The following is a 17,138-nucleotide window of genomic DNA, read 5'->3' on the forward strand; positions in this document are numbered from 1 at the left end:
CAAAGCTCCCGAGGTCCTTGAACAGACTTGAATTGACCCTGCCAATCACTTTCTAACTCACACTGGAGCTCATATGAGCCACATCTCTTTCTTCAGAGAGAAGGTCTACTCCTTCTCTGCACACAGTGGGCCCTCCACCCCTTGGCAAGGCTCAGCCTGAATGACTTAAAAGACCCTTAACTGGCCCCTTCCCTTGTTCCTACAATACTCTGTTCATTCCCTATTATGAATTAGCATACGTAGCTACATACATAGCTACACAGCATTTGCCTGGTTCCTCTGTCTCTCTCTCTCTCTCTCTGGGAAACACACACACACACACACACACACACACACACACACACCACACCACACCACACCACTGCAAGCTCTCTGAGGGCAGGAAGGGATTATGTCGGGAGAACCAGAACAAGATAGACATAGTCTCCACCTTCCTGAAACTTACTTTTATGAGAAAGGCCCATATAAATAAACAAGGAAGGAAACCAACAGAATCATGATGCATTTCAACAAGTGCTAGGAATCAACTATGTTGTAGCCCCTACACTCAGCATGCTGCTTGGGATACAATGAAACTCAATAAATATTTATAGGATGCAGGGGCACCTGGGTGGCTGAGTCCATTAAGCACCTGACTTTGGAGCAGATCATGATCTGGTGGTTTGTGGGTTCAAGCCCTGCATCGGGCTCTGTGCTGACAGCCTGGAGCCTGTTTCAGATTCTGTATCTCCCTCTCTCTCTGTCCCTCCCCTTCTTGCACCTTGTCTCTTCATTTCAAAAATAAATAAACATTAAAAAATATTTGTAGGGGGGCGCCTGGCTGGCTCAGTCGGTTAGGCGTCTGGCTTCGCTCAGGTCATGATCTCATGGTTGGTGCGTTCAAGCCCCGTGTTGGGCTCTGTGCTGACAGCTCAGAGCTGGAGGCTGCTTCCGGTTCTGTGTCTCCCTCTCTCTCTGACCCTCCCCTGCTCACGTTCTGTTTCTCTCAAAAATACATAAACATAAAAAAAAATATTTGTAGGATGCATACACGAACATGTGCGTGAATTAATATTTGCATTAACTAATGAGTAAGGACCTAAAATATACTTCTGAAATCAGAAGATCACTTTGCTGGGTGATGGATCACTTCTGTTCTCCCAGGTCCTGTAAGCAATCCAGAGTGGAAAATGTCGCTTCCCTTAATCTGTTAGCAACAGGATCATATGATGGGCTCCAGGGAACTAATTTAAACTCATTTAAATGAGGCCCCTGCTGCTTTATTAAAACTACGTCCATAACAACCAGTCCAACTGTAACTACCCTTGGCCTGAGCTGCAAGGATTTACCTCCAGAGGCTGCTCCTTATTAATAACCCATTTGCTAAATTACAAGCTGTTTATCAATACAAAAGGCCAGGTCTTTAAATATTTTAACACTTAATTGCTGATGACAGCCCTCACCTCCATAACCCTTCCTCTGTGTGAAAAGCCTATTGCTGAAGAAATTCTACCCCAAGCCATGTTCCTTCTTTAGATTTGCAGAATCTGAGATGAGCTCAAGTCACGGGGCTTTGGAGCCCCACTGGGATCCCAGGGCAGTGCCCGGACAAGAGGCAGCCAGGTCATTCCTGAAGCTGCCTCGGCCACTGGTGCACAGGTGTTTACTGAACGTCAGAGCCAGAATCTGGAGTGTCTGGCTGTGAGTGCAAGCTATGGGGTCAGATTTCCCTAAATTAAAATCTCTGCCATTTACTGATGATGTCATTTACTGAGCTAGTGAGCATAAATGGGCTGAATTGCGTCCCCCTAAAAAAGGTATGGTTGGAGTTCTAGGCCCCAGGAACCTCAGGATGTAACCCTATTTGGAAAGAAGGTCTTTACAGAGGTCAATCAAGTTAAAATTGAGGTCAGTAGAGGGTACTTATAAATCTGGTACGACTAGTGTCCTTATAGAAACAGAAGTTTGGACCCAGAGGCACACACACAGGAAATATGCCAGGTGAAGTTTGTAGTTATGCTCCCACAAACCAAAGAACTGCCAGAAGCCAGGAGAGAATCCCAGAACAGATCCCTCCCAAGCACCTTCAGAGGAAGCACAGTCCTGCTGACACCTTGACCTTGGATGTCCGGCCTCCAGATTTCTGTTGTTCTAAACCAACCTCCATTGTGGTGCTTTGTTACGCAGCTCTAGCATATGAATACACTGACCAGGGGACAGTTGCCTTACGCTCTGAAAGCCTTTGTTTTTCCTTCCTCTGCAGTTAAGGCTGCTATGAAACTACCTGACTCTGAGTAAGTCTCAGGGCTGGACACACAGAGCATTGGGTTGGTAACTGCTTCCAGGCTCTGTCAGCATCTGCTGCCCCCCAGGAGGCCAGGGTCTGTGGGTTCTGGCTGTGCTCCCCTTTGTGGTGTCCTGATGGAATACAGGCATTCGGGGCACAGCTTTGGTGGTAACCATCCCCACGAGACTGCTCCCTGGGCCCAGATCTACCTCAAAAAGTTGAGATCCTCAGCTCTGACAAATGGCAGAGCTCATGATTGGGAATGTGGATTCTGGAGCTAAACTGCCTGCAGTGAAGTCCCCAGCCATCTCATGTTTGCTTTGTGGCCTTGGGTAATCCATTCATCCTTCCCATGCCTCGGTTTCTTCCTCTGTAGAATGGTGCCACCCACAGAACCTGTCTCATGGGATGCTTAGGAGAGGTACTTGACTTAATATTTGGATGGGCTCAAAACAGTGTCTGGGACGTGAACATGCTTGTTAAATCAAATTTTAAAAATAAAATTTGCCTAAACCTGCCAAATAATCACTACAATTCATGGCAGGGATTTCTTTGGAAAGAATATATCCACACAAAAACTTGTGCATCTGTGTTCATAGCGGTGTTATTCATAACAGACCAACACAGGAAACAATGATGAATGAATAAACAAATATGGTCGATCCAGGCAATGGAATAGTATTCAGCCATAAAAAGGGATGAAGTGCTGATATGATACAACATGGATGAGCCTTGAAAACATGATGCTCAATGAGAGAAACCTGTCACCAAGGGCCATATGTTGTATGGTTCCACCTATAGGAAATGTCCCAAACAGGCAAATCCACAGAGACAGAAAGTAGACTAGTGGTCATCAGGTGCTGGGGTGTGGGGATCGGAGAGGACTGCTGATGGGTACAGGGTTTCTTTTTGGGTCGATGAAAATGTTTTAAAACTGACAGTAGTAATAGTTACACAACTCTATGAATCCTAAAAACCACTGACCCATACGTTTCAAATGGGTATATGAGTTATAGCTCAATAAAGCTATGAAGACAATAAATAATAACAATAAGCCTAAACAATATTTCACCAGCATTAACAATGTGCCAGGCCCTGCCCGGGCATCCCTGTCCCTTCAGTCAATCCTCACTTCAACTCTATGAGGAACGGGAGCCTTTATGACCTCCATTTTCCAGGTGTGAAACTAGAGCAGGGACCCAGATGATGGATCTGCCTCTTAGCAACCATCGGTCTGGGAGAAGAGGCCAGAACCCAGAAACCATTCACAACAGGCTGTAGGCTGACCAGAGAGTGGCCTTCGATGCTCAAGTGACCACAGTCTGAAGTGCAAGACACGGCCTTTGTGTTCTATGTACAAAGACCCCATCACCACCTTCAGGGACCCCACATACAAAGGGACCAAAGACCCTCTCCAATCTTATACCAGCTGCCTCCATTGTCTTAATTGTTTCCCTCTGTTTACCAAGATAATACGAGCTGACTGTTTTGAACCAAATTAATACAGAACACAGTCAAGAAAGAAGAAAACAAAGGTCCCTGGAATCCCACCCTTCAGAAACAGAATTCCTGCCAGGGGATTTGGCCCAAGGAGAGAGACGCCCATTCACTGGATTAGTTACATTTTTGAGATGAAAGAGAAAAAAAAAATTTTTTTTAATTGTTTAATCTGGGTCTGGAAATGTTGCCTCGGTGCTATTTTATAACTAATTCCTTGAGCCCAGTTTTAGTCATTTTGTGTTTGTTGCTGGTGGACTTCTGAAACAAGCAATGTTTGAATTCTCAAGTCAGTTTTGTTAAACAGAAAAACCAAAGGCCAGCCCATCTAGTCACTCGGATGCAGTGAAAATAGCTGAGTTCATCCGAAACTTCCCTGGCATCTGACCCAAACTGAGAGCAAGTGTTTAGCTGAGAAACAAAGACGGACATTAAGTGCAGAAAAACCCTTTTGTGCCCACACAGCATGCAAGTTATGTTGAGTTATGCAGCTATTTTGGGGACAATGATGTTTTGTAAACAGTCGGTAAAGTGGCTTTGTCGCTAACATTGCAGAGCCTTGGGGCCCTTTCACCAATAAGGATTGTATGGAAGATAAGGAAACATGGGCATGGTTGTCCCAAATAACTTAAATTAATGCAGATACAGAAAATGAATATCTGAAAACCTTGTTTCCTGCTGTGCCCACAAGCCTCTATGCAACAACATCTAGGGACTGTTAACAGGTAGAAGAGTAAGCAGAGTCCTGCATCCATTTATGGAACAGGAAGCTTACAAAATATGCTTAACATACTCCAGTAAACTCAATGTGAATACTTTACCAGCCTTATTAATACAGCTTTCAGTGCTCCTTTAGCGGGCATGTTTTAAAGTGTAATGATTGTAAATATTTTGGAGAAACCCAAATATGCTAAATTAAATTTACATTTATTAAGCTCATGCAATTATAAAAAAAGGATTAGTCTTCCATTTTACAGTTATTTGTCTCAGCTTCATGGTAGAGAACCATAGGTCCCTGGACTGTGGGTTGTCCCAAAAGGGTTGGGATAGTATCTCTCTTTTTTTAAATGAATGAGTGAATGAATGAATGAATGAATGAACCCTAGGGTCTTAGACTAAGTAGGGTGCCTGGAACCTTACAGGACAAATATTTATATTTAGCTGCCATTTATTGTCTATTTGGTATGGACCAAGACCTGCATGGGGCACCTGCCCCTCACCCCCCTATTCCTTCCACATTATAATGTATATATAAATGTATTTATCACCTATATATATATAAAATCTTTAATCCTCATGACAACCCTATGAAGTGCATATAACCATCCCCATTTCATGAATGAAGATATCAAGGCTCAGATACATTCAGTGGCTTTTAAATAGCACACAGCCAGAGCACAGTAGAGCAGTAGCAAGGACCCAGCATTTCTAACTCTTCGCCATCCCCTGGTGTCTGACCCTCATTACAAATACGGGAAAGTCACACAGCCACAGGCAGCAGCAACAATAACAGTAACAGCATTTGGTCTGTACCAGACCTTGCATTGGGAGCTTTATGTATATTGACTCATTTAATCCATGCACAGTGCCAGGATTTGGAAACCAGGATTGGTACTCCTCATTTTACAGATGGGAAATGGAGGCTCAGAGAGGTTAAATAATTTGCCCAAGGTCACCCAGCTAGTCAATACTAGCCCCTGCCTCTTGCCCTGGAACCATCTGCACATAACAGCACAACATGTATGAATGATTCCAGTGATGTTTTAAAACCCATTAAGGGGGCGCTTGGGTGGCTCAGTTGGTTAGGCGACTGACTTCGGCTCAGGTCATGATCTCACGTTCGTGAGTTTGAGCCCCACGTCGGGCTCTGTGCTGACAGCTCAGAGCCTGGAGCCTGCTTCAGATTCCTTGTCTCCCTCTCTCTACCCCTCCCCTGCTCATGCTCTGCGTCTGTCTCTCAATAATAAATAAACGTTAAAAAAGTTTTTTAACCCATTATGTGACTATAAACACATATATAAGTAGATTTGTAGAATAAGACCAGTCGGGACACATATCCACGGAGGTACCAATTGATATGAAAGTTCTTGGATCAAAGGCTAAAATTAAGTAATAGGTTAGGATAGGGAGGATGTGGGGGGATTCCAATGTTTCTTACACTTTCAACACAATCGTTTATAACACCATGTGGTGTGATAACAGGGACAACCACATTTAGTGAGTGCCTACTGTGTGTCAGGCACTGGGCGAGAGGCACTGCACATTATCTCATTCACTCCTAACACAACCCCAGAGCATTGCCCCTTTTTTCCCAAGGAAGGGGACCTCTGAGAGGCAGAAGGATGGCCCCAAGAAGGAAAGCTACATCTGCTTGTTTCCAGCATCTGCCCCATGGTGCAAAGATTATTGATCCAGGAGGCTAAGAGCTTGGGAGCCAATTGTAGTCCCTCGACCGAGTGGCTACTTGATTTATATACAGTCAGTCTGAAGCTACCCTGAAAATGGCTGTTCCTGGACCCCTGCTGCCCACTCGCCTCCTGTCAGCTTCTTTGAAGGAAAGGAGAGGGGATGTGCAAACTGAAGGAAGACCCTGGGCAGGAGGGAGGGGGATATGGCAAAAAAAAAAAAAAAATCATGGCTCCAGAGTACCCCCCTGCATGGGTCTGCGCCCTGGCTCCACCTCTTATCAGCCGCAGAACTTGGGGCCACCTTTACCTGTCCAAGCTACAGTTTAGCGGAAGTAAAATGAGAATAATGAAACAATATATGTAAAGACTTGGCACTGGAAACCCTCAGTGAATGGCTGCTACTCTCATCATCATTAGTACATTTACTATTACTATTATTAGCATTACACAAAGTGACAGCAGTGGTTTGGCCCATGATATCCTTGTTTTCTGTCAGAGGAGGTTGAGATGAGAGAACAAGTCTGCTTCAGCAAGGAGAAAGAAAGATCTTGTGATGTGGTCAGTGGACAAGGATTCCAGAAGATGTGGAGAAGGCTGGGGTGGCTGGGTGGAGGGTCACTAGGGAGAAACTGGACTCACCAGTTACCTTCTCATCTGGGAGTCTGAGGGGCTCCCTCTCATTTTTGCACAGCTGACCTCCTGTGTCCCTCTAACCATCACACAAGGGGCTGGAGAACCAGGGGTCACTCACCGCCATGACCAGCTCAAATGGGTACTTGTAGATGCGGACAGGAGACTGGTACTTCTGCACCATGTTCTCGCAGGAGCGCCAACAGAAGCACCCAGGCAGGAGTGAGCACAAAACCTGGGTGACAGGTGACTGGTAAGGTAGCAGCTCCCTCCACCTGAAGCATAACCCTGCCCACTGCTTCCCCAAACAAGGGACAAGCCCGCCCTCTCATGCTCTGCCCACACATCTCCCCAGCCCTCAAAGCAAGAGGGCTGATGTGATCACCAAATTTCTCTGGGCCATGCCCCAAACACCTGCCCTGACCATTACCCACTGCTCCAGGCCACACTCATCCCTCCGAGAGCAATCAGTACTCCCAAACTTTCCTTGGTCTCCACTCCTTCACACTGAGGCCCCCAGAAGCACCCCTCACCGCTACTCACATGGAAACCCACGTTTGCAACTCTTACACTCTCACAGTTCACCATCCACCCACACACCCCACAGCTTGCCACAGACGTCCTCTATAGACCCCCCCCCCAAGTATCATTGCACCTGCCCTTCCATTTTCCTCCAAGATACCCTGACATACACAGTCTTCACTAAATTTCACATGCAATGTCTCTATCACACACACACACACACACACACACACACACACACACGCACACACATGCATGACCCACCTCCCACACAGGATCACCCTTGCACACACATGCAACTTTGCCCACACACTCAGCTCCCTGGACCTCACACCACCCAATTCCACACACGCACACACTTCCCCTGGTGAGCACAAACGTCCACACACTTGTACATACACTGGTATGCATATGCACACACACACAAGCATGCACACACGTATGAACTCGCAGGCCCCCGCAACCCTGCTCACCCTCGCCCTCGCCCTCGGAACCTCCCGGGAGGCAGCCCCGGGGTCAGTATGGCGCTGAGTCCGCCGGGCCCCCCCGCGGACGCCTGGCCCGGAGCGCAGCTTCTGGGGCGAGGCCCGACCGTGGCCGCCCAGCCTGGGGCGTCCGGCCGTGCTCACCCTGGGGCCGGGCCAGCCAGGGAGGGGCCTGCAGGGCAGGAGCCAGACCTGCCCGGCGGGAGTGCTCCAGGACCTGGGACAGCGGAGAATCCGGCCTGGCCCCGCCCCTGATCTGGCCCCGCCCCTGCCTCCCTGCTACGGCCCCGCCCAGATTTACTCTGCCCCTGATTGGTCCCTCCCTAGCCACGCCCCGGCATTAGCCCGCCCTTCATATATATATATATATATATATATATATATATATATATATATATATATATATATATATATTCCCTGTTTGACTACGCCCCTGCCCGGCCCTTCTCCAGTTTGGCCACGCTTCAGGTAGGCCGAGCCCCTATACTGGTCCCGCCCCTAAGGCACCCCTCCTTGGAAACGGCCCAGCCCTGGAAAGACCCCGCCCCAAGGTCCCACCCCGAGCCTTGCTCTGCCCGCGAAAGGTCCGCGAACCTTTGCCCCTCCCAGCCCCTCCCTTCTCCGTAAGATTTACCTCCAACCCCATCCAGACCTGGTTGCCTAGTCTCAGAGCCCCGCGCCTCCCATGGGCCACACCTAGAGACATTCTGGTTCTGCCCCAAGCCCCGCCCATGCATCATTCATTCACTCTGTGTGCGTTTACAAAGCACCTGCTAAGTGTCAGGTTCTTACAAGTGCTGGAGAGTCGTAAGTGAACAAAACACAAAAATCCTTACTCTCCCGGAGTTTACATTCCTGGGGGCCGGACGTGAGGTAAATAAGGCAAATATACAGTATGTGAGATGGTGAAAAACACCAAGGACAAAAAAAAAAAAAAAATAAGCAGGGAAGGGGTCCAAGAAGTGAACGGAGCGAGTGTACAATTTAAGACAGGGTGGATTGGCGCCTCCCAGGGAGGGTGACATTTGGCTCACACCCAAACCGTCTAGCCCTCCCAAGATCCCTAGAGAACCCAGCCTCCCTTCCAAAGCCCTCCCTTCCCGCTCCCCATCTGTTCGGCCTGGAAGAGCCAACAAGCTGGCTCTGGACAGCCTTATAACCCATGTATTCATTCACTGGACACTTACTGAGCACCTACTATGTGTCAGCACTGGGTGACTTCACCCATCACAAGGGGGAATCAACAGATTCGCCTGCCCTCGCGTGGCCCACAGTCCTGGGCAGGGAAAAAGTGTGCAGGGAGACAGACAGTGCTCTGTTTAGCAAATACATAGGTCTTTGCATCCTATGATAACCAGCCCTTGTTTGTTTCCTTTCTAGCCACACTCTGTAATCATTTATTCACGCATTTTATTTATTTGTGCGTTATTAAATATCCCGGGAGCTGTGAGCTCCGTGGCACAGGGACTGTGTCTGTCTTATTCATCTGCCCCCCTGGTCCCCATGATCTTACTAGGTACCGGGCACACAATAGTTAGTGTGCAGTGCATTTTCTCAATTAAGATGAACAAGAATGGACGTGGAGCACAAAGTTGCTATCTCTGCCACAAGGTGGCAGCAAACGACAATCCACGGCTCCAGGGTCTGCACACCGAGGGGAATTTTCGGGGGAGATGGGGTCCAGAAATGTTTCGCTGTACCTCGCACTCAGCAAGGAAACCAGCATGCTTGTCCTGGGCTTCAGTGCCGGGCGCGTAGTGAGCCTTAGCACGTAGTTGTTACAGAACGGAAAGCGTTAAGTTGGCATTAAGTATTCATAGAGTGGGATGCTTGCACCTGGAAGGATGGGGCCGAGCAGTCTGTCCCAAACTTTCCAGCTCCTAAGACTCCTTACAGCAGAGTGCACGTTAAAAGGCAGATTCCCGGGCATCGCTCAGAGGAGTCTAGGAATGTACCTGCTTAACAAGTTCCCCAAGCGATTGTTCAAAGTCGACAGGTCTGGCAGTGCTGACTGGCAGATCTTGGAGTTGGGCGGGGGCGGGGGGGGTGTCCTTCCAAGTGCTTAGGTATACCAGAGTGCTCGGACTAAAATGTCAACCCTGAGGGGGAGGTGGTGCGCTCAAAAGCGGGGGCGGTCCGCTCGCCAGAGCTCCTCCCAGACGTGGGCGTGTTTCCACTCCAATTCACTCCCTTCCGTTCTGCCAGAATCTTCCCGGCTACCCACCCACACACGTGTCTCCTTTGCCACAGAAGGTGACAGCTTGGGGGAGCAGGAGCGGGCGTGGGAGATGCAGGGAGCGGGCCAGGAAGAGCCACAGGAGCAGAGGGAAGGCCCTGAGACTGCGGGGGAGACCCCAAGTTTCCTTGCTACCATGAGCGCCTCCCCTGCCTCCAATCGGTGAGCGAGCATGGGACTTTGAGCCCGGGGTGGGGGACAACCGACAGCCCAGCCGGCTGGGTACGGAGAGCTCAAAGTGGAAAATGCTGCCCAAAGTGGAGTGAGAACCTAACTCCCTCCTCCTCCAGCTCAAGGGAAGAGAATTAATTAATAATAGCACCTCCCAGCACGTGTTACCTGTTGTGAGCACTGTTTACTAATTATTCCTACCATCTATCGAGCACTTATTTGGCACGGGCTGTTCCAGGCACCGTTCTAAGGCTTTACAAACATTAGATCTTCAAAAACAACCTCTGTAGTGATGAAAATGCTTTGGAACTCCATAGAGGTGGTGGTTGCACTAAATGCCACTGAATTGTTTGCATCAAAATGGTTAATGTTAAGTTAAAATGGTTAATGGTTATGTTATATGACTATCACCTAATTTTTTAATCTTTTTTTTAAGTTTTATTTATGTAAGTAATCTCTATACCCAAGGCGGGGCTTGAACTCAGGACCACAAGATCAAGAGTCACATGCTCTGAGCCAGCCAGCCACCTCACCTAAATTTTTTTTGAAAGAACCTTTAAGGGGCACCTGGGTGGCTCAGTCGGTTGAGCGTCAGACTTCCACTCAGGTCATGATCTTACGGTTTGTGAGTTCAAGCCCCACATCAGGCCCTGTGCTGACAACTCAGAGCCTGGAGCCTGCTTCAGACTCTGTGTCTCCCTCTCACTCTCTGCCCCTCCCACACTCACTCTCTGTCTTGGGGATAAATAAACATTAAATTTTTTTAATTTATTTTTTATTTTAAATTTTTAAATTTTATATTTTTTAATGTTTTTATTTAGTTTTGAGACAAAGAGACACAGAGCATGAGCAGGGGAGGGGCAGAGAGAGAGGGAGACACAGAATCTGAAGCAGGTTCCAGGCTCCGAGCTGTCAGCACAGAGCCCGACGCGGGGCTTGAACTCACAGACTGTGAGATCATGCCTTGAGCTGAAGTCGGATGCTCAACCGACTGAGCCACCCGGGCACCCCGATAAATAAACGTTAATTTAAAAATAAAAAAAAAAACTTTTAAGATCAAAACTATTTTAATCTTCCTTTTAAAGACAAGGAAATTTTGGCACAGAGAGACTGAGTAACTTGCCTGAGGTCACACAGCTACTAAGGACTTCAGACCCAGGATTCTGGTTCTCCCATGCCTTCTTCTGCCGGGGACTATAGCTGAATTACCCAGAAGATATGGTTTTCCAGCCTGAATTGCAAAGATATCCAGGCATCTGGCTCTGGACTAAGGGGGTACCAGAAGGCTGGACTGATTCCATGGAAGCTCTGAGAAGTTAGTCTCAGGGACAGGAGCTTCAGCCTCTATCAGCTGCTTCCTACCAAAGCTGCCTTTTGTGAGGTAATTTTTGAAGATGTCAGAAACCACCTCACAACTCTGAATATCTCCCCCACAGATAGGCCACTGCCACAGGAAATTCAACCATTAGTAATGCATTTATTTGAGTAAAAAAAAACACTGGGCTCAATTGCAGATGTCCTCAGAATGCATCCTATAGGGAAATGTCCTCAGTTGAATAGCTCAGTAAGACACCAAGAACAGGTGGGGTGAGAAGGGGATTGGGAGTGAGAGGGTCCAAGGTCCAGACCCTTGTGGGGACACATGTGGCCCTTGATCTGGGCCCTGGAATACATAAGGGCCCCGGGACAATGCTGAAGCTGGAGACGGTGGGGCATTTTGTTTTTTTTATTGTGGTAAATACACATAACATAAAAGTTACCATCCTAACCATTTTTAAGTGTACAGTTCAGTGGTTTTTAGTACATTCACAAGTTTGTGCAACTATCCACCACTATCTAGTTCCAGAACATTTTCATCATCCCCTCAAGTTGTCACTCCTCCTTTCTGCCTCCCTCAGCCCCTGGCCACCCCCAATCTGCTTTCTGCACCACATCTCTTTTGTCCCGGGGCTGCCTCTAAGTTCCTTCTCCCTCCTCAGAGTGGAGCTCAGGAACCTCCTGGATTTGGTAATCTCGAGGGCCACAGGGGCCCTTGGCAGGGCGGCCATGTACAGGTGTGCAGGTTGTAACCTGCACAACTCTTTGCAGCGGTCTCTGTCTTTGGGCAATTTTGATGGAACAAGAGGCTGAGTCTGGAGGGGCCTGATCCTGGAGGCTACACAGCCAGACCCTGCCCACCTAGACCCTCCAACCCTGCCCCCAGGTCTAGTCACTTCCACACAAGCTTTGGGACTCCACCATGCCCTAAAGGTGGGGTCAAGGTCCAAAAGTGAGTAAAAGGATATCTGAGCCCCAGGAGCTTTCAGTGAGGGGCCGGGAGAGGGAGCAAAGGTAGGGTGCACTGGGAGTCAGTGCGGTGCTTGGAAGGGGGCTGGGTGGCAGAGTGGTGAGCAGTGGGTGCTGGGGTCAGGTCAGCCTGGGTGTGAGTTCTGGCCCTGCTACCTTGTAGTGTCCCTGCAGTGTATATAACGACAGTGTCCCTTCCTCTAAAGTGGGGATCACATGGGGGCGCCTGGGTGGCTCAGTCGGTTAAGCAACCGACTCTCGATTTCAGCTCAGCTCATGATCTCACAGTTCATGGGATCCATCCCTGCACGGGGCTCTGTGCTGACAGCTCGGAGCCTGCTTGGGATTCTCTCTCCACTCCCCCTCTCTTCTCAAAATACATAACTCAACTTAAAATAATAAAGTGGGGATAATGCGGGCATTGTTAGGCCTTAAAAAGAAAGTCTGCCACATGCTACAATGTAGATAAACCTTGAAGATGTGATGCTCAGTGAAAGAAACCAGTCACAAAAGGACAAATACTGTTTGAGTCCAGTTATACGAAGTGCCCAGAGTCCTCAAATTCATAGAGCCAGAAAGTGGGCGGGTGGGGGTGGGGGTGGAGGAGGGGGTATGGGGAGTTAATGTTTAATGGGGACAGAGTTTCAGTTTTGCAAGATGAGAAAGAAGGTTGTGGGGACAGATGGTGGTGAGGGCAGCACAACATCGTGAATGTACTTAATGGCACTGAAATGTACACTTAAAAATGGTTAAAATGGTACATTTTTTTCAAGTTTTTATTTTAATTCCAGTTAGTAAAATGTAAGGTGTTTTTTGTGTGTGGTTTTTTTTTTTTTAAGGTTATTTATTTTGAGAGAGAGGCTTGAACCCACGAACTGTGAGATCATGATTTGAGCCACGATCAAGAGTCAGACGCTTAACCGACTGAGCCACCCAGATGCCACTGTAAGTTTTTATTATGTATATCTGACCTTAATAATTAAAGAAATCAAATTGGAGGGGTGCCTGGGAGACTCAGTCAGTTAAGCGTCTGACTCTTGATTTTGGCTGAGATCATGATCTCACAGTTTGTGGGTTCGAGACCCACATCAGACACTGTGCTGATAGTGTGGAGCCTGCTTGGGATTCTCTGCTTGCACACACATGCTCTCTCTCTCTCTCAACATAAATATGTAAACATTTAAAACAAAATCACATTGGAAAAGGTAAAAAAAAAAGGGGGGGGTGGGTAAATCATGTCAGTTAGAAGAGAAGGACCATTTTCCATGGAACGTTTTTGAGAGGGGTGGCATTTGAGAGAGTGCAATGTAGGAAAATGATAACTCTGCTTTATTAAAACATAATTCTCGCACCATATAGTACACCCACTTACAGCATACAAGTCAGTGGCTTTTAATATATTCACAGAATGGTGCAACAACCACCACCAATTTTTAGAACATTTCCTCACCCCAAAAGAAATCCCATAACTTTTAGCAGTCACTCCCCATTCCCCACCCCCACTAACTTACCCTGGCGACCACTGATTGGCTTTATGTCTCTATGGATTCACTTATTCTGGACATTGCATATAAATGGAATCATACGCAACATGGCCTTTTGTGCCTAGCTTGCTTCACGGAGCATGATGTCGTCAAGATTCCTCTGCGTTGTGGCAGGCGTCGGTATGGCTGAACTGTTTTTAGTCACGACGCTTCTGACACCAGAAGCCGGGGGTCTGGTGGGGGGCTGGGGGGTTTCTGCTCAACAACCAGTTCTCCGAATCTCTGGACACCAATTGGGTGTCCTGTAATTCAACTCGATTCTGATACTAACTGCCTGGACACACCACAAGTCAGGAAGTATCGTGCAAGAAATTCTCCCTGGGGCTGCGTCGCCTTGTTGGCCTGTGGGAGGCCACCAGCAGGCTGCCCTATGCTATGGGTCACTAAGATGGGAGAGTGTCCAGGGTGGACGTGCCTGGGAGTGGAGGGGGCGGAGTGGGCACTCCCCAGCCCCTACTCTCCTGCCTTCACCCATGACCTTCCATAGGCCCCAACTTACCTTGCTGGCAGCACAAAGTCCCCCTGTGGGGCTGGGAAGAAGGAAACTTCTGTGTTGATTTCCCACTACTGCTCTATCAAATTACCACACACTTAGTGGCTTTTAAAAACCCACAAGTTGGGGTACCTGGGTGACTCGGTCAGTTACGCAACCGACTCTTGGTTTCAGCTCAAGTCACGATCTCACAGTTTTGTGAGTTCGAGCCCCACGTCGGGCTCTGTGCTGGTAGCACTGCCTTTCTTTTATAAGGACATCTGTCATTGGATGCAGGGCCCACCCTAAATCCAGGAAATCTCATCTTGAGATCTTAACTTAATTACGTCTATAAAGAACTTTTTCCAAATAAGATCACATTCCTAGGTTGCAGGGGGTTAGGACTCGCACTTCTCTTTTTTGAGGGGCCACCATTGAACCCACGGTAGGACCCACCTTGTGACTGCACCTTTGGTTGGTTTGCCTCTTCCTTGTGCATTTTCCTTCTTGTCCCTGTTTCCGTGGCCTGAGGTCACTGCAAAAGTAAAGTCCCTGCACCCAGGGTCTGTGCACCCAAACTCTGGTTGGGGGGTCAGGACCAAGACAGCTATGGTCTCTGACTCCTCTCTTTTGGAAGGAGGATGCATTCCCATTGCCTTTCAGCAAATTAAGTGTAACACCATCCCTTCATCCTAGGTTCCTCTGGAACAGTGCAGGGGGAGGGCAGGGATGGGGAGAGAGAGAGGTGGGGCTGTGATGTGGTCAGCCAGATCTGAGAGAGGTTGGACCATGGCGCTGGAGCTGGGCACCCCAATATTAAGGGGTTGGCTCAGGTCATGATTCTGCCTGCCAGGCTGGGGTCAGACCAAAGAGCTAGACGGGTGGAAGGGTAGTCACAGGCACCAAAACCTAGTTTGGCTCTATCAACAGAGCAGACCCCAAGGGACTCCCCTCCATGCCCAGTTCAGTCTCTGAGGCCCCAGTTGACCCACCAGTGCCTCCCCAAGCTCGCCCTGCCTGGGGGAGAAAGCCAGCGTCCTGAGCTGCCCACTCATCCTCTGTACCTGGGCCCAATCTGACTCTCTGGAGCCACTCAAAGCAATAGCCACCAACCACATGCAGCTGTTTAAATTAATCGCGTGGATATTAACATATCATATTTATATAAATATGAGCGATAAAATTAAAAACTCACTCACACTAGCCTCATTTTAACTGCTCAGTAGCCACATGTGGCTTGTGCCTGCCATATATAGGGAATATTTCCATCATCTCAGGAAGTTCCATCGAACATGGCTTCTCCAGAGTCGGCCCTGGACCAGCAGAGGCTGGGCGCTTTCCGGAGAACAGGATGGACTGAAGGGGGGATAAAAAGGGGGGGAGCGTTTGTCCAGAGCCAACTGGTGTTGACTCATCAGTCTCCGAGGCCTGGGCCCGGGCAAGGGATTAAGCCTGAGCCAGTGACCAGAGAATGGCCTGGGAGGGCAGCGCATGGGGGCTTGGCCACCCAGCTCCCTGGCAGGAATGTTAGACCTCAGCAGAGAGAGTGGACAAAGAGCCCAGGCGAACTCAGACTAGGCAGGCAGGCAGGAGGGATACAGGGGGTCAGCTCTATTTTACATCACAAATGGCAAAAATGGAACAGTGGTGGGTCAGTGTCTTTTTTCACTTAATGCACCCTCCGTTTCCCTCCCTGTGAGGCTACGGGAGCCCCCTCCCCCCGCCCATGTGTGTGTCCTCTTCCACCCAAATGTCCTGTCCATCTCAGCATTGATCAGCCATACCCTCTATCTTTTTCCTTTCTCAGGCTGGGAATGTGTGCATTGTATCTTGTTAGCTGCTGTATTCCCAGGGCTAGGCATACAATAGGGGCCGAATAAATGGATGGGTGAATGTGTAGGAGGCACTGTGGAGGCAAGAAGTCAAGATCCTCCCCTGAGGGGTTAGGGGGAGCCTGATATTTCTGGAAATGTCCGTGATGCTTGGGAGGCAGTATGATGAAGGAACCAGGGTCCCTGCAAGCAAGGATCTCCCTCCCCTTCCTTGCCAGGGCTCCAACCACCCTCATCCTTGGGTCTGGCTGCTTTCCTCACAGTGTCTCCAGGCCCCTCCTCCACAACTTTGTCTGTCTGGGGTACCCCATCACTGGGGACACAGGACAGGTGTCATCATCCACACACAGGTGGCATTAAACTTACACCATCCCCCATCCCCACCCCTCTGCAGTGAGCTCCCTGACGACAGGAACCTGAATATGTTGTACTTGACCTTGTATCCTGAGTGCTTAAAACAGGCCTTGTCACATAGTAGGTGCTTAATAAATATTTGATGAACGAACGCTTTCTGTTCATCTGAACACCTTTTGTATACCATAGTTCTCACTCAGGACCTACTCACCTTTGGTTGGACCTCCTCTGTGGACCTTCCCTGCGAACACTATCATGCATTGACCCTCTCATTCATTCATTTGTTCATTCAGTAATGACATTGAGCGCCTACACTGTCCCAGGCACGCTGCTGAATGGTGGCAGAGGTGGGGGACAAGGGCCCTGGCTCAGATTGCAGGGTTTATTTTTTTTAATGTTTATTTTATTTAAAAAAATTTTTTAACCTTTATTTAT

At 48.5% G+C, this 17,138-nt stretch overlaps 1 protein-coding gene across 1 annotated transcript in view; it reads right to left on the bottom strand.

Annotated features, from left to right (window-relative positions):
- Nucleotides 1-7,900, bottom strand: part of SEC14L5 (SEC14 like lipid binding 5) — a 44,526-nt gene extending 36,626 nt beyond the window's left edge. Inside the window, exons 1-2 of the mRNA XM_042922167.1 lie at nucleotides 7,797-7,900; nucleotides 6,923-7,036 (exon numbers count right to left, since the gene is read on the bottom strand). Of these exons, the coding sequence (XP_042778101.1) occupies nucleotides 6,923-6,985 (63 nt within the window). The 5' untranslated portion in view covers nucleotides 6,986-7,036; nucleotides 7,797-7,900. The remainder of the gene's footprint in view (nucleotides 1-6,922; nucleotides 7,037-7,796) is intronic.
- Between the last annotated feature and the right edge of the window lie 9,238 nt (nucleotides 7,901-17,138).

This window comes from Panthera leo, chromosome E3 (assembly GCF_018350215.1).
Source record: "Panthera leo isolate Ple1 chromosome E3, P.leo_Ple1_pat1.1, whole genome shotgun sequence".
Taxonomy (NCBI): Eukaryota; Metazoa; Chordata; class Mammalia; order Carnivora; family Felidae; genus Panthera; species Panthera leo.